At 31.3% G+C, this 26,522-nt stretch overlaps 2 protein-coding genes across 2 annotated transcripts in view; both read left to right on the top strand.

The window, feature by feature from the left end:
• LOC130452850 (limbic system-associated membrane protein-like) overlaps positions 1–26,522 on the top strand; it is a 1,112,215-nt gene that overhangs the window by 559,742 nt on the left and 525,951 nt on the right. The gene's annotated exons all lie outside the window — the stretch shown is intronic.
• On the top strand, positions 16,259–24,450 carry LOC130452851 (uncharacterized). The gene is made up of 3 exons (XM_056792330.1): positions 16,259–16,447; positions 19,482–20,252; positions 23,902–24,450. Exons 1-3 carry the CDS (start codon positions 16,357–16,359, stop codon positions 24,345–24,347), a joined length of 1,308 nt encoding a protein of 435 aa, XP_056648308.1. The 5' UTR covers positions 16,259–16,356; the 3' UTR covers positions 24,348–24,450.

Genomic DNA, 26,522 nt, shown 5'->3' with positions numbered 1-26,522 from the left:
TATAAAATGTTGCTTATGTGTCAATTATCCTACGACTAATCGCAACACCAAATAATGACTTTCATTAGCATTGACAGTTTTTTCGATATACTCTGTATGATATGTTCATTAACCGGTTATTGCCATTGACTCAACTAGTCGTTGAAAATGAATTGTTATTGACTCTGCTTCCCCCGAGAATCCTCATATTTATACTACTGTAACGTTCATCTTATCCATTTACACTCTTTCTATTCGTGAGGGAATTAATAAACACTATCTCTTAAGTTCTTAATTTATTTACACACTATACAATTCACTTAACATACAATAATTTACTTATTTAAATATCACTTAAAACAATTTTGGCGTCTCACTAATTCGTTATTTTCACTACGACTATTTATTTAAAACTGCGCTACATAAACTTATTTATACACCAAAAATAAAATTCTAGCAAGTTCTAGAACAACAAAAATCACAAGAAGTGAATAAATAAACTTTTCTAGAAATTATTTAAAAAAAAAACTGTGAAGAACTGCCTTCTATAATAAAAAGTTCATCAAAAGCGCGTTCGCCATTTATAAAAAACAGATGCAAGGTGTCGGGTATTCGCCGAATTTTAAAATTTCATTGTAGCTGGACAGGGCCAGCCTAATGACCCATTTCGGGAGCTTGTGGAGCTTGGGAATTTATGGTCGAAGTACAATGTGAAATTATGTATAAAAGTATGACTATATATAAATTACTTACATTAACTAATCGAGAATCGTGGTGTTCTGAAATCTTGGCGTAAAGTTTTATGAGAGTGTTGTTACTGAAAATATGAACTCAATTTTGAACAATTATTCATTCGAGTCATATCAATGTACGGTTAATTTCGGAATGCAAGAAGTAAAATGGTAATGGTCACCTGCTGGTTTTTAGGTTTTCATTTCTAACAAGATTTATACTTTCATTAAAAACCATTTAACCGAAGAAAATCCTGTTTTTAGCAAATACAGAAATTCAGTTTCTTTTGGTTAGCTTGTTATATTCTATAGTCACTTATATTCTTTATTCCATTCACAAACAGCAAACAAACTGACCTTCCCTGAATGAGATCTAAATGGTGTTCGAGCGTATACCGTCTTTCGTATTACAGACAAAATAGCTCAGAGAATTTCAATTGAATTTGATGTTTGTTTTTAGTTTACAAACGTTTTAGGTTTGTAGATGTATGTGACGCTTGAAAAACAATTGAAACGATATTAGAAGACTGCTATTTATATAATGATTACTAAACACACTGTTCATACTACCACTACACCAAAACCAATTACACTGTCTGATACGTTTTCGATAACCAAGTTATCGTCTTCAGAGACTGAAGGTAAGGTATCGAAAAGCGCGTTAGACAGTGTAATGGTGATTGTTGTTATAGTTTTAGTGTAAACAGTATATTTAATATGAATATCACTAATGGATCCAGAAATTCCAACTCAGTATATAATTTTAGTTCACATAGTTTTTCTATTCACAATGTACAGAATTTTTAAGGTATTTGTAATTGAATGTTTTATTGCTATATCACTTCCAAAATTCCAGTTATACATGAAATCTTCATTTTCAGTATTCAATATTCCTTAATATTTAGGCAAAATGTCTACTAGCTCGCACACTTTCAGTCGATGATCATTCAGTACCGCATCTTCGTAGATTGTACGGCCGGCCTCGTTTAAACTCTGCTACCGAATATTTTATTGTTGAAAACGAAGAAGCAGTCTCACCCAGAGTAGAATATAGCTCAGCTTTTATATTGGTTGGGTTAACGCCTTTCAAATACAAGTATTGTATCACAAAACGATGACCAATTTTTCCATGTTTACAAATTCACTGATATCGTTCACTATTGATGGCTGCTAAACAAATACTAAGCAACGTGGCGTCTTCAAACTTGAAACATATGCTTTATAGATTGTGTACTCTCTAATACAATGGTATTTTTCATGAAACTACCGTCATCTCTAGGTCACTATCTTGATCCATATTGAGCCAAGTATAAACGTCTATAATAGCTTGCTACTACTTTTTTTCAGTATCAGTGAGGTTGATTCGTTGATATTGCATAAAAAGACAACTCATGGTACGCATCATGCAGACGCAGATTTTTTCGTGTTCGATGCGAAAGTAAGTAGATATATCATGTAGCACGTAGTATGAGACATATCTGCAATTATTGGTTTGACAGTAACAAATCGATCTAGCAGCATACCTTATTTTCTCATGTCGTAGCGGTTGTGACATTTGCACCTATGAGGTGTTTCATATTTATTTGAAAGCCATGTGAAATATATTTTAGTTTGAATACTGAATAACTTGAAAATATTTATCGGCATGAAAACACTTCACAAATACTTAGATGGCTCAAACATAAGTATTTTCCGCAAGAAGCGTATGTTTTTGATATAACCAGCTTCTTTTTTATTGGCATGATTTTCAGACAATGAATTTGCTGTGACTCGCGTTTTCCATATATTTGCCAATCGAAGGTAAAGTACAATAGTTAACTTTTGCTTGCTACAGCGTCGGATCATTTCATGTAATTAACGTAATGAGGCTCTGGGGTTTTTCCAATAAATAACTATCTACTTTATGAGCTGAAGAAAAAATTGGAAGAACAAAATGTTCCGAATATTATACAGTGAATATAATGATCTCTTACAAAAATATATAAGAAAGCCGTCCTTTAAAAGCAATAGTCCCCTAAACCATATACTCGCTGTACTTGATCATCATGTTCCCGTAAAATTATTAGGTATGTCTATTTAATAACAACTGTTTGTGCTAAAGATAAAGTGCAAGCCGTAAATACCCACGAACGACAGCTTTAACCATAAAACCTGTTACTATTACTTTTGTTAACAAATCAGTATAGCTGCAGACTTCACACTTATCAGATTTTTTTATTATTCACCTGACTGAAAAAAAGATGATACGAAAACGTAACAGGAACTTATAATCTATTTATGTCAGTGATGGTGCACATACTTTCCGTTTTGCTTCTAGAAGTTTCAAGATGACCAAGAAGTTGTTCTAGATGAGTGATACTCGAGTTGTCTTTCTACGTCAAAAACAAATGAAAATTTTACAGTCAGTGGGTAGGAATGAAGAAATGATTTGATTTTGACTTTTGAACAACATTCTCACCAACATGTTTATACTGATACTCTGAACGCTAGTGACAATATATAAATAATAAAATACATAAACATTTTGAAAAAGATAATGACATTTGACAAATCTGTGAAAGAGAACGTGTTTTGCGTTGTGAAATAACTGACAAGGAAAAATATACAATTCTTGATATTTATTAGCCGTACCTTGTATTTTAGTGCTTTGAAATCTCCTGCGATATTCATCAAATCCCAATGATGTAAAGATCAATTGATTCAGAAATTAATTATTTGAGGTGAACAATTCATTTATTCTTATAAACATTGATACTATGTTTAAATTAACTCTTTTGGAAATGTTAACGCAATAAAAAATTTCATAACCATTCAAAATTTATATTGCTTCAAACTGAAAACATATGCTACCAAAGGTTTCTCAGGAGTTTTCAAAGGAAACAGCTCCGTTATCGATGATTGTTGCGTGATATTAAGCATTTACGTAACTCTCATAAAGACTAAATTTACCACGTTTCTGCAGAATTATCTAATATAACTTCGGCTTTTATTAATAAAGAAACATATATGTCGATTTCTGTCATGTTCACAAAAAGTGTTGAATAAAAGTTTTTTCTGGCTAACTGCATAAGCCGATTAGGAGCTGCTTTTTATAAAAAAATTGATAACTTTTTCATAATCATAATTTCCTTAAAGAGAAAAATCCTTGACACACTTCTCATTAGGATTGAATGAATCACAAGTAGTCTATACTACATTCTTAACACACATAATCAGAGTTCACATTCAACTTTCTGTTATTATGATAAAATGATGTTCTCATCAACATATTCATTCATTTTGCATTGTTACTCTTCTAAATTTTGCTTCGAATAGCTAATTTTTGGACAACATAGACAAGTTTCATGTGAATATGATATTTTGAGTGAGAAAAAATACACGAGAAGTAGAGGTTTAGTACAGAAGAATGATGATAATGAAATCAACTAACATCAACCAATAAAAGATGTGATTAAGATTTCAAAGATGTTATTAAGTATATTTGTTCTCTCTCGTTATGCAATTATTCGGAATGCTTTGAAAATAAAACATGTGACAGCTACCTTCATGACATCATGAAGACTTTGTACAGTCATCTCAATGGAAATGGCCAGTGTATCCAAGAAACAAGCATCAGGTTTAGTGTGAAAAATTAATTATTAGACGGTCAATAAAAAATGTTGACCTACATACAGTACAAAGAGAAGGATGAGACTTGAACAGTATTATCATAATTTATGACATTCCATTTCTTTTCTGAAGGTATTCATAGAAAAGCAACATTCTAGATAAATAACGAATATCGCACTAGAGGAGTAGGTAAGTATCATAAAGAGCGATAACAGGAAAAACGCGATGGTATTTTTATAACAAAGGAAGATCAATACAAAAAAAAACATATAACGTGAATTGAATTATTATTCTTCTACAAATTTTTCTAATCTGCTTCAAATAGGATCGCAGTACATTTCATACCTACATGAATTCCAAAACAAAAACTCCAAATAGACTCTTCTAACCATTTAAATGATATTCTTTATCATCTTAAGGTCAAGTTCCATTGTGAAGGTTCTAAACTAAACCATATATGAAAAAAATCCCGTGTATAGATTCTTTTTTCCAAATATTCAATTGAAATAGAGAAGATAAATCGACAAAAATGTATGTAACAGCTATTCACGAGCACGTGTATTGATAAAAAGTCAAGCAAAACAAATTATATCTGTTTTAAGAAAATCTATTAAATAACTTACGCTTCTACCACGTTTATCATGTTTCTGGTTTCAACCAAACATCTAGCAGTAATTAATTGGAGTGAAAAATCCCGTTGACAAATCACAGCTTATTAATTTTCGAGGGAGAACGACGGTGCCAATGATTAATTGGATATTCTTTTCTGACACTAAAAATTAAGTGACTGAACAATTTTTTTGCGTGATACTTTTCCCCATTCCAATTCGAGTTTGGTGAGATTTTTTCATGGAAAAATGCTTGTTTTGGATAAACGATCTTGATATTAGAGCGTATTCAATATCACTTACGTCTATTGAAAAATCATGATATTTCTTGTCTTTTTATATTTTCAGTATGATGAAAGCAATACGTCTAGTAATTTAATGCGTGAGAACTTTTAACATTTATCATAACAATAAATTATATTATTATCAGAGTTATAATCTCCACCACATAGCTATAATTCCACTGTAGCCAGCAATATTTAGAACTCTTTGATATGAAATCAACTTCGCACATCTCTTGATACATTCCACTAAATTGAAATTCAAATTCAAGATATTATATATTATATTATATCATGGATACTTTATTATTGTCAAGAAGATTTCAGCAAAATTAATCACTTAATCTTTATAGTTATAATATAAAGGAGGAGGAATATAATGAAAATGTATTTTCAACATTCAATTAGTTGTCCATCTTCACAATGAACCACATTGCCATCAAATTTACTGAGTTCAGACAGTATTGACTTTTTTGAGCATGTGGTATTATTCTATATACATGTTTTTCTAGCAATAACCATGTAACCAGTAATAAGAAGCTGAACAATGATGTCTATCGAAAAATCTTTAACTCGAGTTACGAGGCCATCTTATCATGACAGCTGCAGTAATAAGAGACTTCCGAGAAATAAAGTGCTATCTTCATACTTTTATATTGTTGTATATTCTTTGAGATTCATTGTATTTTTCAGTCTTGACAGTTTTGTCAATCTTGTTAGTCTTGTCTTAACTTAACTCTTTTCAAAATTCATTCTTGATATATTATTTGTACTTTGAATATTTTGTGAAAACCGATCTTCATTTTCATAAGTTATAACTCTTTTTATTGCAATCATTCATTATGATTCACATAATTCCAAAATGTGAAATTAGCCATTTAACACCTAAAAACTAAAAAAAAGCTCACTGAATCTGGGTAAAGTTAGCCCGGCAGTCGGCACGAAGTATTATTTCATCTAAATTAAAGATTAATTTGCTGTAATCGTGAAACGTGGATTTCATAGGGGCAATACAGTTTACCATTTTCGTACTCGACACAGGATTTTTTCATAGAAATAGTAAAGGTTGTGTTGAGTTGTGCTAGTATCTGAGGCCACTGTGCAGTCGGTAAGGAATGTTATTTTATCGAAATTGATGATTAAGTTGCTATAATCGTAAATTTTGGATTTCATAGGGGCAACAAAGTTCACTACCTTAGTACGAAACACAGGATTTTTTTTATTGCAAAAGGTAAGGTTCAGCTGAGTTGCTCTAGCATTCTAGTACACTAGAGATTCAAAAATTTGTTTACCTGTATTATATATCTTATATCATGACATATATTTTTTTCCGTATCATGATTATGATAATCGTAATGACCATAATCGAAATTTTAATAATACTCCATTTCCAACAGCACAATAAATCTAACAATTGAAATTATTAACCTAAGACCAAGGCCAAAACTGTGCTAAACTAACTACGTCATTAATAAGCAAATGAAAAAAATATCCATCTTTGTTCTTTTGTCATTTGCAATTGCTTATAAAAAAGTTGTTATTTTGGCAAACGTACGGTACCAATCGACTCTCTACGGGAACGATTATGAAGAAAACCAATGTTCATTCTGTTAGCATGAAACGGTAATAAACAATGAAACAATAAATGGAAATATGGCAAAAAATGATTATACCTAAAGATTTTCGCCGTAATATTTCTCGTAGAATCGATTAATGCAGTCCGTTGCAAAGAACAACCTCCAGCATGGTATTTTTTTCATTTGCCTATTAATGACGTAGTGAGTTTAGCACAGTTTTGGTCTTGGTTTTAGGTTAATAATCTCAATTGTTTAATGTATTGTGCTGTTAGGAATGGAGTATTATCAAAATTTGAATTATAATTATTATTATTATCTTAATTATGATACGGAAAAAAAATATATGTCATAGTATAAGATATATAATACAGGTAAACAAATTTTTGAGTCTCTAGTGTCCTAGAATGCTAGCAATATCAGTTCAACCTTTACTTTTGCAATAAAAAAATCCAGTGTTGAGCACGAAGGTGGTGAACTTTGTTGCCCCTATGAAATCCACAATTATCGAATTTAAATCATTAATTTCGATGGAATAATTTTTCGTACCGACTGCACAGTGGGCTAGGATGCTAGCAAAAATCAGCCAAACTTCACTTTTGCGTGTGAACAGAACAGCACTAAAATGGCTGGGTTAACTTTTTTTTTAATCTTTCATGAGCGCACAGAATTTTCAATATTAGAAAAAAAATTTGTTTCGAAGCACAAACTTAGCACAACTTTTATTCCTTTGAATTTCAAAAAAAGCTGGGCTAACTTTAACCACACTAATCTGTTACTGGCTCTTAAAATTATTGAGAACTCAAAAATTTCTTCAACTTTGGATTTATCTGTTTTTATTGTTATTTGAATTGAAATTACCTTATTGGAGTTTACTCCATAAGAATCGATTTGCATATATAAGGAGCCCGGTATGAGAAAAATTTGAGGAGTAAAATCTATCGTTGAATGACCTCGTTACGTGTTTGGTGCGCACCCTATGACGCGCAACTTTCTAATTTGTCAGTGTCAACATACTTATATTGCTGTTTTTATTATAAATGTCAATAATTAATATTGTTATTGTGACGTTTTAATTTTTATCATTGTGTTCCGCTAAAGTGAACTGAAAGTATTTTCAAATAACTATGGCAGATTATCGATGTAGTTCATATAAATATATATAATACCATTTACTGCCGCTCGTACTGAGTGGCGATTTTAATGTCAATTTTAACAAAGATGATGGATTGATATTAATAAAATTTTTAAAATCTGAACTGAATTTAGATATTGTTTCTGATAGAGCAATGGGGACAACGACGTATGGTACAACCATTGATGCGGTGAACCACGTATCTACGAACGTCCATGTGTCTTATTTTAGTTACCATAAACCACTTGTCACTGTAATTAATAATGCAGACAATGTTAATTTAATTGATATTTAAAAAAAATGATAATAGTCTGATAATAATGATTACATAATTTATCAACATTCCTAATGATATATATTTATGCACATTTGAAATTGACTATTGTAAAAAGTTGAATGTAAAATATTTCGTCGATTAGTTATAATAAATGTATATGAACTGAATAAATTGAATAAATATATATTTATATATGTATATTATTTTCATTAATTAACAAATTTACCCTTTTATACAGTATCAATCTTTTTTAAGTTAAATAAACTCTTTTTGCGTCTGGTTAGACTATCGAACTTAAGGAGTAAACTCCACTCGTGCGTCGGAGCTGACACACACAATTTTTTCTCCTAGTGGTCTATGTTTTCTTTGAATAGTTCAATTCAAAATTACCGTAATGTTGTTTTCCTTATTTCCTAATATACTTGAACTGTTTTTCAACGGTGGTATAAATTTGTATACACTATCTTTTACTTACTTTATTCATTTGAATATCTATACTAATCAGTGGTAATCAGTAAAATGCATTAGAAAATAGTCATAAAGCCTCGTGACTTAATGGGGGTGGGATAAGCGGTTGTAGCCTGCCACGCATGAAGACAAAAAATACATTCATTCATTCATTCATTCATAAAAATTGAACTGATGATAGCTTATATGCAACTATGGACAAATATACAGGGTCTTTCAAAACGTTCGCATGCGAGTTATATCACTGCATTAAGCGAAAAAAATCGATTGAACATCACCAAACAATCGCATGTCTATAACGTATAGATTAATGGCAAACTAACAATAAGGTTTAGCCAATCAAAGCTTGTGGAACGTTTAAATTCCTCCCTATCGAGCGGTCGAGAGAGCCATAAATGTATTTAGCTGCTGCCGCATTTTTGATCTTCTTAAAAATATTTTCTTTATTTTCTGAGGATTTTGACATTTGGATGGAACAATCGTTGAAATTGTTCGACTTAGCCATTCTTGAAGATGGACGTTTTTTCCTTTTCCAAAAAAAACCGAGTTAAAATCGCATCCTGTAAATGCGTGAGCTGATTTTCAACAGTAGCTGAAATAATGCTTCTTGAATATTACTTTTAACTGACTATGGTAGCTCGTCTATTCTGAACGCACTTTAGTTCCCTTTTTTTTACTTCTCCTAGTAGTACTTAGATCATGCGTATAATTGATCCCCTCCAAGCGTACCTTATTATTGTCTATGTTATACTAGCGTGTTTGCTTGAATTTTTAGAAATAACAAGAATAATTAAAGATACTCATTTCCTCCCAGACGAAAATTTGTGAGCTGATTGTTAATATACTGCTGTGGTAAATGAAAAAAATCAGCTAGCAGTAAGTCGAAAGAAACCTAGTCAGCTGAAGCTTCTGCCTAACTCCTACGTTATAGCTTTCAAAGTTTCAGCTGAGGGTTTTTCTACCAAGATACAGCCAGCTGACATATATATTTGTCCATTGTTGCATATAAGCTATCATCAGTTCAATTTTCATGTGAGACGAAATCAATGAAAATAGTCATAAGGCTTTATGATACTATTCTCCGATGCGTCTCACCAATTATCTCTCGAAAAGAAATAATTGATCAAATTTTCATCTGGCTTCCGGACTATAGACTTAACTAACATATAATTATTGATTAATACTCAACTAACTTATAACCGCAAATCCGCGTATTTTCCAAATTTTATACTTACATACATTACATTTGTTAACTATTGCTGATCATCTTGGATGTATGATCGTCCTGAAGATGATTTTGTTGATACCCATAGCATATAGATGATTGATTCAAAATAAACATGATTGAAGATGAATTAACAAAATCACGGAGTTCCTTTACTGAAAACCTTCCACAGATCTGAAATTAGCAGTAAATGCATACCATTTTTGACCCTAAACATACCTATTGAAATCGAAAATCGAACTTCTATAGTTTTTGTTCTTACTAATTTAGAAATATACAGGAACACATATTTTTTTAATAAATTATGTCAGAGTCCTCATATAATTAATTATGATGGAGAATAAAGTGAATTATAATTTTCAACGAAAATTATTCACTCATATATTCACTAATCTACATAATCGGTGAGGTATTACAGTATTAAAAAACATATTGAGGAAATATTCTCCGAATATTGAAGCTATATTTGACAGAAATAGGATGTCTCACAATATTAAGGGCATTGCTATATCGTTAGGACTTCGACCTTCACTGAAAATTGATTCGATTTAAACCGTTAATACTATACCGTCTGAATGGATAATTCGGTATCAAAATGGGATATATCGATTCTAGACAAAGCAATATAGATATTTTGAAGAATTGAATTTCTATATCATAAATATTTATAAAAAGAATCAACTCTTTCATATTTATTAACATATATTCGTTTCTTATTATTAGACTTACGAAAACATCACAATTAGTTGTTTCAACAAGGTTATCAGCAATCAATGCTTTGGTTGTTATGTTTGTCATTTTAAATATGAAAATATATCAGGGATTCATGCTCCCTTGAAAACAATACCTTAACCAAAAATATACAGTAGGTATTTTCAATATGCGTAACTGTACCTTCATTAGTCAGTAAGGGCAGTTGAAAAGATTTAATTCAATTAACTACGTCTTTTAGCTGTTTATATAATGAGTTGACCATTAAATATGTTGATTCATCAGTTGCATGCACAATTGCAGGAACAAAAAAGCTTCTATCTTTAGTTCGAGTTAGAAATCCCAAACGAGAGATGTGAAATCAACATTCGTCGCAAAATAAATAAGAAAATTAATTGCTTTCTCATTCAGAATCAAAACTCAGCATTATATTGGTCAGTTTACGTTTTCCTTTTTCTAAGTAGTTAATTGCACTTTTAGAATTCCAAAATTTTGTGCACGTGACCTAATAGAACAAAAAAATGTTTTCTTCATACCTCGGTCGAAAGTTCGCATTTTTTGCACCTATTTTGTGGCAAAAAGTTGAAAATTAGTGCAATTATCAAGCTGCAAATGAGTTCTCTGAACTACATGTTCTGCAAAAATCTCATTTGCAGTTTTACCGATGCCCGAATCTCTAACTCTCTGAAACGAAGCTATTTCAGAGTAATATTTATTTAATTTTGGCTCGGTTTCTTCTTCTTCAGTTTTTCTTTATGCGAAAGGTGCTACTTAAGTTTTGAGATATGGCAACACTGATAATAATATGCCAAATTTGATATTGCCATCGTAAAGTTTGACATTTTTAATAGTGGAAGTACACAGAACGTGTTGACATACGAGTGGTATTTGATTAGTTTACAGATATTTGAAACATTCATCTTTGTCAAAATATGGAATTAAATCGCGTGCGATAATTTTTTATGACTTTCTATATAGATTAAACTAACGGCAGTATGCCGATCAACACGCTTCGACTTTTGGTGATGAAGCGACATCTCGCGCAACCGTGTTTCGCTGGTTTTCCGCATTCAATGCATCTTTTGAAGGTACCCCAATCGCAATGGAGAAGATGCTTCGTCAATTGCATAAAAGGCGAAAGTGTATTGATCTTAATGGAGAATGTTTTTAAAAACAATAAATCCATATCCAATTATAACTATTTGTATTTATGTGTGTATATCAAAACTTAAATAGCAACTCTCGTTTGAGTACTAAATCTCTATGTCAAATTTACGTAAAATTTTGTCAGCAAGCAATACTTTGGGAGCGTTATTGTGGAACACATCCAGTTTAAAAATCGTACTTGTGCAGACATACAGTTTAGACTAATATGAGCTGTTGAGACAATAAATAACAAAAAACTGAATTATTTTTGCTTCTAAATGTTCTTGATTTCAAGTCTCTCCCGATTAAAAATTATTTACTTCTGTAATTTTTTTTAAAAAAGATGGAAAGTTGCCGTTTCGACTTTATATTTTAATAAAAACTGAAAAAAGGTCGATACGTCAAATTTTTATGTCTCTTTAAAAATTAGTGAAGAAACTAATTTTCAAATCAGAAAAGACTTAAAATCAAGAACATTTAGAAGCATAAAGATATCAAAATATCTAAGAAATAAGAGACTGAAATATTTATAGTTATAAATCCGAATAACAAGAAAAAAAATAAACGATGATTACAGCAATGGAAATATTTTTTGAACAGTTCTATGCGATTAGAAAAATCCAGTTGTGAATAATTTTAACAATTATACAAATTTACACTAGATAATTATAGTATATGAATATGGCAGATTTATTATTCAATATTTTGAATGAATTTTTGCCTGTATTACTTAAATTCTTGTCCATGAAATAAGGAAACCATAACATTGCAAATGACAAATAAACTTGTTCTATAATATTGTTAAATTGGTGTTAAAATTATCAGAATATTAGTATCATAATACACTTTTATACCAATTAATGTATTTATATTTTTACAACATATGGTTTGACCTTGAACAAATGTATGTGAAGGAATAGAGAGATTTTGTATAATATATTGATAATAATATTCTTGCTATATGTTTATGTATATGTTTATATTGCTCACATTATATTGATATTGTTGAATAAAGATAAAGGAAGGTATTTTTAATGATATGATCATGCCTCGATATAAACAATCATAGTTATAACATACCAGAAATATCATTTGATGATATATTCATTATTTATGAGTCTTATCAATTAGAAGAAAATGATTATATTATCTATTCAACAATAAAATTTTTAAATAGAGAACTAAAAGACGAAGGTACTCCTTGGAGCTCAAAACATAAAACGAATAGGTTTAATAGAAAACATAAATAATGATAATATACAGGGTGAGTTACCTGTATTTACAACATCTCCTAATGTGTTCTAAATCGCTTTTTTAAGCTCTCTAGATTAGATAAATTTCAAATGAATGGAATATTTCAGAACCAGCAAGATAAAACCTCATCACAAGTTGAGTTAATTTTCCATGTAAAATTTATGAATATAATTAACTTTTGGGCGTATTTTTATTTTGTCCTAATATTTCCTTTATTGCTGGAAAGAATTATAGACGGAGGCCGTAATTGATGTTCATAAATTCATAAATTTTTATAAATATTCCCGTTTACACACTAAAGACCGAATAAATAAGGGAGGAAACAAATTATTGCAAGAAACTATGAACTTATTAATTAAGTTCAATACTATATATAAACAATAGAGATCAAATAATTATAGTAAAATTGGAATGCACTTAAGTAGCTGCAGATGAATTGTCAAATTTTCACTTGCTATATATTGGAGTTGTAATTAAGCAACGAATATATAATAAAGAAACTGCTTCGAGTTAACGGTCGCTTTAAGTTAAATTACATAGAAATAATGAATATCATCTATGGAATCGTTTTCATCTTCACATGATATATTTTTAATCATCCAATAAATCGGTATCTCAAAAAATATACCATTATATTCGAACAGAAGTTTTTACCAATGAGACTCTTTGGTTCGTGAAATTGACTAGACATATTGCGTGGTATAATTAATTCATTATAGAAATCGGTATCAGCTTTTAAATTGTCCAGAATACTTATTTTGAGCAACAATTTTTCCGAAGTATGTAAAACCACTTGTTTGAGAGAACTTTTTCCTTTTTTCATCAAAACAAAAAGCTGATGTTGAAATCATTTCGGAATGAATAACTAGTACTTCCTCCAATGTCATTGTGGAAATTATTATCAAGCTCTTCTATAACTTTCTCGGCCACAGATGCGATTATATTTTCCACCGACAAATCCTGCATTATCGTATAATGAATTATTAAACTGTTGGATGATGCATGTAGAATATTATCCTTATACTTACGTCGTCACTTCTCGTCACAGAATACACCTTTATTCCATATACATAATATGCTGGAATATTAAAAGAGGAAAAACTTCCTGTTATATTCTAATAAGAAACCTTTAAAAAATAATTTGAAACAGCAAACTATAAAATAGTTATGAAGTTAAATTTTCATACCTGTCTCATCTAGTCACTCTAAGGCCCGCCTTGCTAGACATAGCGATACTCGACTTCATGGGTGGTAGGTATCAGAAATTCTCTGTGTAAAATTTTACATTTTATAAAATACAAACAGGTTGCTTGCCATAAGCTCTTGTGCTCTTATCTTTAGTGTTTCCATTTTTTCACCCAATTCTTGATATGTCACTTGCGCAATATAGTCTGCTGTCCACACCAAACACCATATTAACTCGTGGGGTCTGGTCTTCCGATATGATCTTGATCAGCTGAAGTGCCTCTACTTTTTTATGGAGGATAAGTTTGCCTTCGTCTTTCTTTGCAAACTTTTTCATCCTATTTTATTTTGGACGTTTATTTTATTATTGTCTAGTGACACCTTGAAGTTATTGTTAATAATTCATTTCATTGTGCATATTCCACATTAGTTTTTTCTACCTTTGTTTGACCTCTAACGTCATACGTAAATATTTCGCTGTGTTTAAGGTTGGTATTCATTACAATTGATACAGGTATATTTTGTTAATTGAATCTATAAAGGGAGAGAAAGAAATACTCTATTGTCAAAAGAATGTTAGAATTTGTAGACAAAAACTAAATTAAAAAACAAACATAAAAATAGCTAAATAAAGATACTAATGGCATAAAATTTCAATACACAGAATAAAGCCACAATGAGTAACAAAATTATAGGTAATAGTAATGAGTAATTAGTTGTATATAAGTCCATAGCAAAGCATAGCATTAAACCAGTATGCATGTCTGGAAATAAATATTATTATAATAGAAATCGTTTACAGGGAAGAAGGCACTTTCCAGTCAATATGCCCTCAAAAATTATTGTGGAATGTGGGAGAAGATGATATCGATTTAATTCTAATTATCAAGTGATTGTGCATTTTTTTGCATTGTAGGGCCTTATACTGAGCCTTGGGGCACTCCACATTCTATTGGCTTGCAAGATGACATCGTTGCATTAATCCTTACAAGCTGACTTCTGTTGGTAAGGTATGACTTACACCATGCGAGAGGTGTTCCCCTGACATCGTAGTACTGCAATTTATTGATTAAAATATTATGATTAACACAATCGAAAGCCTTAGAAAAATCACAGAGTTGTTACAGTGGAGTAATGGCTGTTTAGGCTAGAGTGCACATTATTCAGGAGGGAGAATTTAGAATCATTTGTGAATTTGTTACTCAAAAACCCAAATTGATGGGTAGTAAGTATTTTATATTTAAATAGAAATGATAAAAGCCTCTTTTTGACCAATCTTTCTATGATCTTTGAGGTGGGAAGGAGTGCAATTGGGCGAAAATTCGATGGTTTTATCTACTTTTTTATATACTACATTTTGAAATGAAACGTTGATTGAAGTGGTAAGGTGAGTTAATGTGCAATCGGGTAGACTTGAAAAGATATTTGATTTAAGTCCATCAACTCCAAATGACTATTAATTTTTGATGTCATTAATTGTACTGCGTAGCTTTGCTAAAACTACGGTCATAAAGAAGAAACTGTGTAAGTTAGCATTAGCACCAGGAAGATATGAAAGCGGTTCATGAGGAGTTATAAATTTTTGGCTACATTCACAAAGTAATTATTGAGGTTATCAGGTGAAGTAGAGATAATGCTCGATGAAGAAGGCTTATTTCTTAGTTCATTCAAAATGGCCCATGTTCCTTTAAAAAAATTACGTATCTTTGGGAGCTTTTATTGTCTACTTGAATTTACTTTAGTTCATTCAATTTTATTTTTGATTTTAGGGTTTATTCATATCATGTGTTTGTATTGTTCGATTCTTTGTTAATGTTCTGTTAACACGATTGCTGCACCATCTGTAAAGCTCCTATATAAAAAGGTGATACCAACAATTCAATAAATGAAAGAAGAAATTTGCATAAAAATCAATTGGAAATCATCCTGTAGTCTGTGATAGCGACTGAAGTAATATAAATATCTATGTTAATATTCGAGTTAATTTGATCGATTCATCAATCGAGAAGGTACTTTTTAGCTCGAGATATCTAACAAACTATAAATTGTAGTCCGACCAACCCCGACTCGATTGTCTATTAACAATTACGTCTCAAAGCTTCGAGTCAGTCTGTTCTTACTTAGTGGTTTTATTTGTTGTAAGTGGTATCAATTGAAGATATTGTTCGAAAATATGGAAGAAATAGCTGTAAAAGTAATACCAAACCGTCCGAAGAAGAAACAACAAAAAATTGATTTCCGATTCTTAAGTTCAGCAATGGGAGGTAAGTGAAAATTATTATGAAATTGGTTGTCTGTTCAGTTTATTGAGAGTTGTTCATAGTAATATTTTTAATATAAATGAAATATTCTTGTCAGATTTCAACTTATATTTTCTCATCATGATATAAAAGTCATATTACCGGATAGAAGAAGTGTTCATGTGGAATTAGCCCAGAAAATTACATATCCATAAATAGGGCAGTGGTTATATCATACGCTCAATTCACATTTGATGGTAGCTTTCCTGTCTTTCATAAAATTCAATTGTATCACTATTTTTAAGCTATCTTGCGATCATCAACATTTCATAGACTGAATACGTACTTAATTCGGCACTTCATATTAGTAGCATTTTCACTTTATACCCAACTTCCATGAACAGTTTTCCAGAACGAAATTTTTATTTTGATATCAGCAAGAAGAACTAAAATATCTAGCTACACAAGGCAAGTCCCAACCTCACTGGTAGTTTTTTGGCAAGATTTGCCAACATTTAAAATTCAATGGCCTCCATGTTTTTCACTAATTTTTTCATTTATATTAGTCACAATCAGTAAAAACTGTTGAAATAAACTTAATTTGCTAATTGCATACAATATACAGGGTTACAGGGTTTTTCTAGATTTATCTAACATAATTCTCGAGTTGTTTGGTCGTATGAAGTTGAGATGTGTCTTTCCTATAACAAAATTTCCTCAGCTCACCCCTTTCCGAGATATAACCCTTGAAAGGTGGTGTCTAAAATTGAGTCTTAATTTTTTTTTCTAAAATTTCAGTAAAGCTGGAAACTTGAAATTTTTTGTTTTTGAAAACTTTTTTTATTCTTAAAGTTTTTCCCAAAAACAATAGCAGCAGAGAAAGAAAATAAATACCATAATTTATTATTTTTTCAAATAAATCAAATGGAAAACAGTAAGATGTAAAATGTGATACGATTTATAATAAATACTGGAAATAACCTACAGCCAAAATATATGGAGGTAGCCGACGTGTCATGGATTGCCGTACATGTTCAAAGAGTTGAAGTATATTTCTTATGGTGTCACACGCTAATTAAATGCGACATTTGATTCGTTGATATAAAATGAGAGAGTCGTATAAACTAATGATTTGAGGTTTTCGACTTCACCCTCGTATAATTAAACAGAAATATTGAAAAAATACCCGTAATTTGTCCTTTGCGATTGAACATAAATTACAGAATTTTCTAGCGTTAATGAAATTTTAGAGAAAACCCTCTTACTATATCTCGGAAATGGATCTCAATTTCATACGAGCAATCACCTCTTATTTGTGTTGTTAATTTGTTGAAATTATATTATTTACTCACTTGAATATGAGAAATTGCCTCCTTAAAAATGTTTCGAATTCGTAAGTGATACACTTTTCAGCATAAATCACCCATTCGTGAAGTTGAACAAACAAAAAATTGAACAACAACGATTGAATTCCAGTTTTTGATAAATAAATAATTGATTGTTAAATGACTAGATATAGGTATATAATCATTTTTTGCACGGAAAAATAAATATCAAGAACAGTTAATTTTATATATAGGTAATGCTTGATAGATAAAGAAATATGTTAGTAGTACTTTTCAATACTCACATGAAATACAGGGTAATTCATTTGACAAATTGAAAAAATTATATATTATTTTATACGGAATAAATAATTCTCCAGAACTTCTACTACTATTCGAATGCTTTAGCTGCAACAGATCTTCATATTTGAATTTCTCTTAAATTGTACAGGGAATCGAACGTGTTACAATTTTTATGGAAAATACAATGAAGCATTTGAAATGCTTCGTCGAACACATCTAAACCATATGTTATTGTAATGATGATGTCAAGCTAATTCAAAATATGCTATAAAATAGAGGGTGTTTTCTTCAGAATAATGTAACTTTTATGTGGCACAGCATTCTGGGACACCCTAATATATATATATATATATATATATATATATATATATATATATATATATATATATATATATATATATTTAATTGTTCATCAGATTGAAAAAAGAAATATGCTGTTTGTAAAACAATTTAATATGCTTAAATGTGAGTATGATTATAAATTTATGAAAAATTATTTCAACTAATATAGTGAAATTAATGCATCAAGCAAATTAAGCTTTTTTATTATTAACATAAACAGGGTTATTGAAAATTTGGAACTTGGAACAATTAATTTCTAGATGATGGTCATACCCATGTATCCTAATAACATCTCTCATATGATGAGGCATAGATCTAAGCAAGTCTTATGTGACATTAACCACTCTTCTTTTGCAACAATAAGCTCTAGGATCGAGTTTGGGTTAGGAAGTCTTCTCTTTAGCTTATCCCATGAATGTTCTATCTGATTTAGGTCAGGATTATATGCTGACCACTCCATAACCCGAAAATCGACTTCTGCAATGTAATCTTGCACGATTTTGGAGGAGGGCGGTTCTGCATTATCATGCATAAAGGTGTATTCGTCTCAAATGTAATCGATGGAATGAATTGCTTAAATCTCGATATATCTATCGGCCGTTAAACGTCTTCTTCCATGAATATAGTCGCCCCTATGAATAAACAGGGTCAGTTCTATAAAAATTGTACCCCAGATCATGCAAAAACCACCTCTATAAGCACTACAATCTTGTGCATTACTTCAGCTTGCATAGATTCAATATTGCATGAATATTTGGCTGTTAAAAAGCATTTGATGGCATTAGATACCGCATAATTTTACAATCGCTCAAAAACTAGCTCGTTTTGTTGATAACACATTCCAAGAAATCTGAAACTAATCTAAAACTCAAACTGATTCATACGTAATAATAAAATATAGTCATTGAAGTCAGTCCAGATGTTGGATTTGTCCAAAAAGCACAGAAATCATAATAAAAGAATACAAACTCAGAGAGCACTTCTTATATGTATCATAAGTGAGTATAATTATTTGGTTGTAAATTTTAATTTGAACTTATTGATAAAAATATGGTAAATGAAATTGTAAAAATGACTTTCACTTGCAGGTTTTACTCTCATAATGCTGTTGGGATTTACAGAAATTCCGCTCGGCATAGAAGAAAAATTCCTGAATTCTTCTCCAGTACTTATGACTAAAGTGTTTGCATCGTTTATTTTTGGTTTCCTTACAGAGATAATAGGAAGGAAGTATACCTTGATTACATTACATTTTATATTGGTTTTTTCTTCTGGAATAATAGAATTTTGCATTTTACCACTTCTGGATGTGGCAAAATATTCCAGAGAGATTGCTTTGTGTGGAGCTTTGACTATCTTACCGGTATATTTTGGGGAAATATCCGACAAAAAGTATAGAGGAATGTTAATTGCATTGGTATACTCTTTTTATGAACTAGGATTTTATTCATTTCAATGGTTGGCGATATTTTGCCCAATTGTGACTACTATGTCCATTGCACGCTACGGAACAATGATATTGAGTATGGTAATGAGTGTAATTTTTGCTACAAATGGACGTGAAACACTCACTTATTACTTATTACGTGAAAAATTTGATCTCTTGAAATTAACTCTTGAAAATCTGAAAAATTTAAATGTGAATACAGATCCGGAACTTGGTGATTTAATGAGGAAAATGAAAAAATCTGGTAATGGCAACGATATAATAATGCTTCTTCCAAAATCTAGAGAATGGACCAAGGGGATTTTGATACTATTGAGCTTGATTCTTTTCAATTTTTGCTCAGGATCATATATTATTCTTAATATCAGCCATGACTATTATTCACTACCAACGGATCCAATTATTCCAATTGGTGAGTAATTCACTTGATTTAATGATTTTTATTCTCAAAAACTAGACTAGGAAGCTTAGCTAAGAAAATAACATATAAATGTAACTGATTAAAGCATTATCAAGATTAGTCAATAGTATGACAACCAAGTTTCATATACCGTGTAATAACGTTGGTTTTAATGATAGAAAAATCATAATTTTATATATTTCTAGCCCACCCCTTGAGGAACGCTAAATGTCAAATAACTCCTTATTGAGATTCAAAGTTTTTTTGTTATGGATCAGCTGAAAAAATGTGATTGTGAAAGGTTTTCTCCTCTGCAGAACAAAATCTGTATTCCGTATTATCTCTGTTTATTGAGGCCCCGATAGGACTATTAATTTTCGTAGATTGTTCTTACTAAGGTTGATACATTCAACAGATTTTCTCTGGTTATAGTTTCCCAGGAGATTTTCTTAGAGTCTCAGTCTCTCTAGATTCTCCCAATAATTAGTTTTGAACCTATGTACATTTTTTTCCAGGAATTTTTCCATTGCTCTGTAGCTGATACCACAGAAGGGTTCCATGAAGGGCTTGTCTGCCCCCGCTTTAGTGAGCTTATCGGCTATTACATTTCCATCAACTCCGGTTTGTTCTGGAATCCATTATGAAATAACTTTATTTTTCTTGCTTCGTTCGTTTAATTTTTCCAGACAATCCTTAAACGAGTTTGATTTTTTATGATATTGGAGCTTGAGGCTCCAATGGCTGCTTGACTATCGGACAGGATGATGATCTCCTGTTTGCGATAGTTCCTCTCTGGATTGAACTGGGCACATTTTTCTATTGCATAAATATCTGTTCAGAAATGCTTGATTTTGTTGCCCAAGCTTTCAAAATGTTTGATTCTAGGCTTTTACACTTCTATTTCAGTTCTGTATTTGTACCTTCGAGAAATTGTTCATCGTGATTTTCAGATTAGTTCCAATACACCAAACCACTGCCCCATATGTGATTATTTTCACAATGACCATCAGGGCTTTTGTGGCTTTAGTTATTATCTCCTGAGAAGTTTACTATTTAGCGTGAGTCCCAGAGCGAATGAATCTTTCATTATATTAGAATTAGTGAAATTGTATATCAGTATAATGGGTGCTCTAGATTCTTTACCGAAAACCATATGGAAAAGCAAGTGAGTCCTCAGTAAGTCACAAATTGTAGAAATAAAAGTCGCTGTAACTGGTAGTTCAGACATAAGTGTTCAGCGAGTTGTCAAAAAACGAATATTTCATCCGTACATGATGAAAATTTTTTAAGAATCCACTTTGCTAAAATTTCATTCAGATTTAGTACTTCTCTGCATCGGCTTCCCCAAGAAATGTACGCCTTCGTTGGATAGTGGAGTCAGTAGTGATAAGTAACGTAATTAAAGTTACAATAACCTACACACTTTGAGATGAAGTCATACTTGAGAGCTCTAAAAAATGGATGTGCTGTGCTGTCATATTGAAAAGTCTCTTTTTATTAGGGAAAATTGAACTGGAGACAATTGCTTCGATTTATTAGAAGTTTTTGTTCTTCTTCAAACACTGGAAGCTTATGTGAATCTCCTTAAAAACAACTTTTTTTTCAAGCTCCTCAACATTTTGATAGAGGAGTTAGCTTCATTTTAAATGTTCAACTATGTTGCCTGATTTAATTAACATGAATTTTGTGAGGCTACTTGAAGTTCAAAGTTTATATTACACCACCTGAACGTCGTTTAATAACACAATAAATATTGCTTGTAGGTGAAGAATTTGAAAATAATAATCGTTTTAATTATATTGGTTCTAGGAAATATTGTTATTTCTTTGTTATTTCTTTTTTGCAATACTACGACAACGACTGAATTTACTTGTTTTGGCACTCAACATTGAAACAGCATTTCCAGTGTAATACACTATTTCGAAAATGACTGGTGACATAATAAGTCAAAATTAATTATTTAACTATATAATAATCAACCCGAGTAAATGATTGGTCTTTATTCCGAGAATTTGAGAGTAATCATGAAAATTAAGCTGAGGTCTACAGTCATATGGTTACAAACCTCAATTGATACTCTAGCTCTAACAGTTATTGAAAACTCTGGACACAATCTCAATATGCCGTTACCACGTTTCATGTCTTTGTTGATCTTGGTTGCATGGTTAAACTGATTCGTTGTGGCCATTTTATTCAGTTATCTTACCAACTGTTTCCTCATTTATATGGTTTTCAAATGAAATAATTCGTACTGTTGATAATTAGAGTTTTCCGAAGATGTAATAGGTGATAAAATTGATATAGGTTCTCCAATAAACGAAGGACAAATGTTCATGGTGGACAACGATCTGAAGGATCCATTGGGATAAACGAAACATTTGAGACATAAAGTTGAAGACAAAATTCCTCATTTATGGATTTCAGCTAAACTTCGACATCAATAGTTCATCACATTGTTGTTCTTGAATATTTTCAATACAAAAACGCTTTATTTTTTGTTATTGGAGCGCTATTACTATGATGCTGATATGTTTTAGAAATATATTACGACAAATGGTTTATCCCGAATTTCTTACACACTCCAAAATGTAAATGCTCTTTTTTATGTAAATTACACTCGAGTAGTTCGAGTGGTATCTGCCGTATGGAGATGCCACATGGATTTTGATCTTGAACTTCTGTAGGTTGTACTGTTTGAGAAAGATGTCTCTTTCCACAGAAAGGAGTTAAATTGACGTTCTGAGCATCGGCAAGCGAACTAGGTGTCAATGAGCCACGTCCACCAGTCGAGTAAGTTTTGCAAATACTGCTCTAAGTGGTATGCTTTTAAGAGCATCTGCCGTGGTAGTATCGTTAAAACAATCAGGTCAGCGAACTTTCTTGTATGCTCTAAGCTGTTTAAGTTTTTGGTGTTTATCTTCTACTTGAAATCTTCGAAACGACCACGAATAGCCAAACAAAAACTTTCAATACAAAAAAGAAATTTCTTGGTGTGGCGCTTGGAAAGTGATGATTAACTGAGAGGCAGTTATTTTATAATAATATTTGAAATTTGATACGAAGACTTGAAAAATGTTCAAATCTTAACTGTGAATATGTTTAAAATTATTGTTTTTATTGGTACATAACAAAAAATAAAGACAAAATTTGTGGCGATCACGCCATGTGAACTCGCTTAAAAATATAGGTACACTGTTATTAACATTTTTCATCAACAACTTTTTCAATGAAATTATATTTCTCTACCTCCCGACTGACCGATGCCTAACGTAGAAAATTCCAAGTTATCTTCTTTTGGGAGTTTCAAATAACATTTTTGTTACAATCTACTTAATTTCATTAAGACATGGGATTATCGTAATGTTCTCCAATATACCTCGTAACATGTTCCAGGAAAATTAACATACCTGCATCCATCTTTTGTTGCAAAGCTTTTGCACTACTCTATTAAAATTAGTTTCTCATTTAAACCATGACCCTCGTAAAATAAATTTTAATTAAATACAATTATCCGTATCGGTAAATGAAGTTCAGTCTTGAGCTTGATATTTAATTTTTAACTGTTACTATTATCCGACAAATGAAAAATTCCATTTGTTCAGATTATAGTAAATGTTCAAACTACTTGGTTTTGATTAGTACAATTATGTTTCATTTTCAGGAAAGACAATACTAGCCTTTTTATGTCCCTTATTGGTGGATGGGATTGGAAGAATAAAATGCTTAATGTATTCTTTCAGTTTAATGCTACTGAATCTTTCACTAATATCCATTATGACACTTTATAAGATTGACTATTTTGAACCGAATGCTGCAATAATGTTGGAGTGGTCTTTTTTAATCGCATGTAACACAGGAATGGTTCCCTTACAATTGGTATTTCAAGGTGAATTGTTTCCAATGAAGATGAAAATGGTCTTAGCGGCTACTACTACAGCAATCTTCTTTTTTTTGAAATGCTTGTCGGTTGATATTGAATATAACCTATTCAGTCTAACAATGAGTGTCATAAGTTGTGTTGTTGCTCTTATTACTGTGAAATTTTATTATATCGAAACTCGGAGAAGAAGTTTGAATGAAATACAATCTATTCTTAACAAAATTTGAAGATGTTGTAATCAGTTTTCCATTTGAAAATGTTTATATGGAATAAATTCATATTTGTTTTGTCGTTAAAAATTAATTTCAAATATATTCAGTTGTCAATAAATACATTTGTTTCATTTATCTTACAGTAACCACCATAATGTTTACGGTATTTGCACAATTTCATCAAGTTGTGTAGTTTCGAATTAAATATGTTTTTTTATAACTGCAAGACTCTGTTCTCAGTTTGACGAGAGCAAATAACTGCAATTTGTAATGAAAAAGAAGAACATATCGGGTTATTTTTCAAATTCAAATATAGTATGAGATTAACATTAAAATAGTTAAAAACCACAAGAATTAGAATGGGAAATACATTCCTTGTGATTTGTCAGGATGGTAGTTCATGCAGTCAACAAGCGCGCGAACTTATTTGGACTATGGAGTCGCTTGAACTTGACGGTTGGTCATTGTCCTGCATTTTCTTAATTTAAAGCATATGATGGTTCTTATCCATACAAGGCATCAGTTACTTGTCATATAATTGTCCGGTTGGTTCAATTGATTTAACTGTTAGTACAGGCAAATTAGGCGATTTTAAGCTAAAACCTTTTTAGGAGGTTTTGGGTTACTGAATAAGTCTACAAATGGTTTTCAAGCATTTTCTCCTAACCTCAAAATTTTCACTGTAAAAATGGGTTAAGCTATTCAAAAACCTTTTGAATTCCGGATAACTCGAAAACTATTAGGATTTCGACACAAACTATCAGAACAAAAAATGTGGAGCACAAAAAGCTTCAATTTTTCCCTAACCTCAAAATTTCCATTATAAAATGTGTTTAAACGCTTAAAAATATTTTGAATCACGAATAACTCGGAAACTACGTAGAATTCGAAAAAAATGCCGGAGCTCAAACTGTAGAGCTCAAAATTTTCTAGAAATTGATTCCTATGCATAAACCTTTTTGAATCGCTAATTACTCGGAATCCATGAGGATTCAATTCAATAACTTTGAAGAATTCACGAATTAGTGTGCACTTGCTCAAAACTGGATGGTCCGCACGAAAACTGTACAGATCACATCACATTACCACACTTCTAAATATTTTTCATATTCTTATATAATCCATACCACTTTCAGATTCTTTCCTCCACAATTTCGGCACTGGTTTCAGTATCCAGCTTATTTATGTGGAAAACATTATTAGACACTAGAGTAATGCAGTACGGACTCGGCATCTGTTTACTTCGTTGTCCGTGATCATCTCTGCAGGTGGCAAGATTACTCATGGGAAAGAGACGAGAAGAAAGCTTTCGTTCTCTTATACCAAATATCTGAATAGAATGTCACAAATCACAATCGATTCAGTGTAACGTGCTTTCTGAAATACAACTTAAAATTTTCGAATGAACATACTCTTGGATATTTGAGGACATATTTACGGAAAAACGGGACATTTTGAACTTTCTATACATTTTCATTCAAAATTGTAAGAATAAGGATACATCATCCCGAGAATGTTTTTGTATAAACTTGAAGCTGAAATTCTAAACTATTAAGAAGTCTGTGAATATTGAAATAATAATCAACCGAGAATGAAGATAGTGTTCATGATCGCGTTTTTCAAAACTTAGTTTATTTGAAACCAAGAAGTAGTGTACCTAACCTAACCTAACCTAAACAAGAAGTAGTGTATGTATTATATACATAAAAATATTGATAATAACATGAACGAAAAATCTCTGTTGAATTTGCTTGTTTATATGGCGAGTGATGGAGTACATTCATTGAAAATGATGCTATCTTATCCGAGTAAAAAATAAAGATCTCAACCATCATGATGCATTTTGATTTTTTGGAAACGAAGTAGTTTTCCAAGAGTTAAATCAGTTTTCATGTGCGGCTGGAACGTAAATGGGCTTGAATTCGCACTAGCGGGAATTTGCCAGCGGATACTCCGGCTTTCGGCGTTGAGGGAGATTTACTCTGAAATATTCACTTTTCAAAATTTCGAAAATCCCTGCGCGTAATTTTGAGTTGCTGGGTTTATTCAGTAAACCAAAAACCAAATCAGAAGCGCCCAATTCAATTTCGGGTTTAATCCTATTTTACCTGTACTAAGTTATTCTAAACCGTTCTTTGCATTGAGTTGTGAACAGAGAACTTGACTTTATCTCTTTTATCCTCTGTCACA

Source organism: Diorhabda sublineata, chromosome 2 (genome assembly GCF_026230105.1).
Source record: "Diorhabda sublineata isolate icDioSubl1.1 chromosome 2, icDioSubl1.1, whole genome shotgun sequence".
Taxonomy (NCBI): domain Eukaryota; kingdom Metazoa; phylum Arthropoda; class Insecta; order Coleoptera; family Chrysomelidae; genus Diorhabda; species Diorhabda sublineata.
Note: the sequence above shows the minus strand (reverse complement) of the source record. Positions and strands in the feature narration are given on the sequence as shown.

Excerpts from the sequence above, each read along its gene's own strand:
- LOC130452851 (XM_056792330.1), top strand. The coding sequence starts at position 16,357 with ATGGAAGAAATAGCTGTAAAAGTAATACCAAACCGTCCGAAGAAGAAA. Across the intron at positions 16,448-19,481 it reads CTTAAGTTCAGCAATGGGAG|GTTTTACTCTCATAATGCTG; the intron begins GTAAGTGAAAAT and ends TTTCACTTGCAG. Across the intron at positions 20,253-23,901 it reads GGATCCAATTATTCCAATTG|GAAAGACAATACTAGCCTTT; the intron begins GTGAGTAATTCA and ends TTTCATTTTCAG.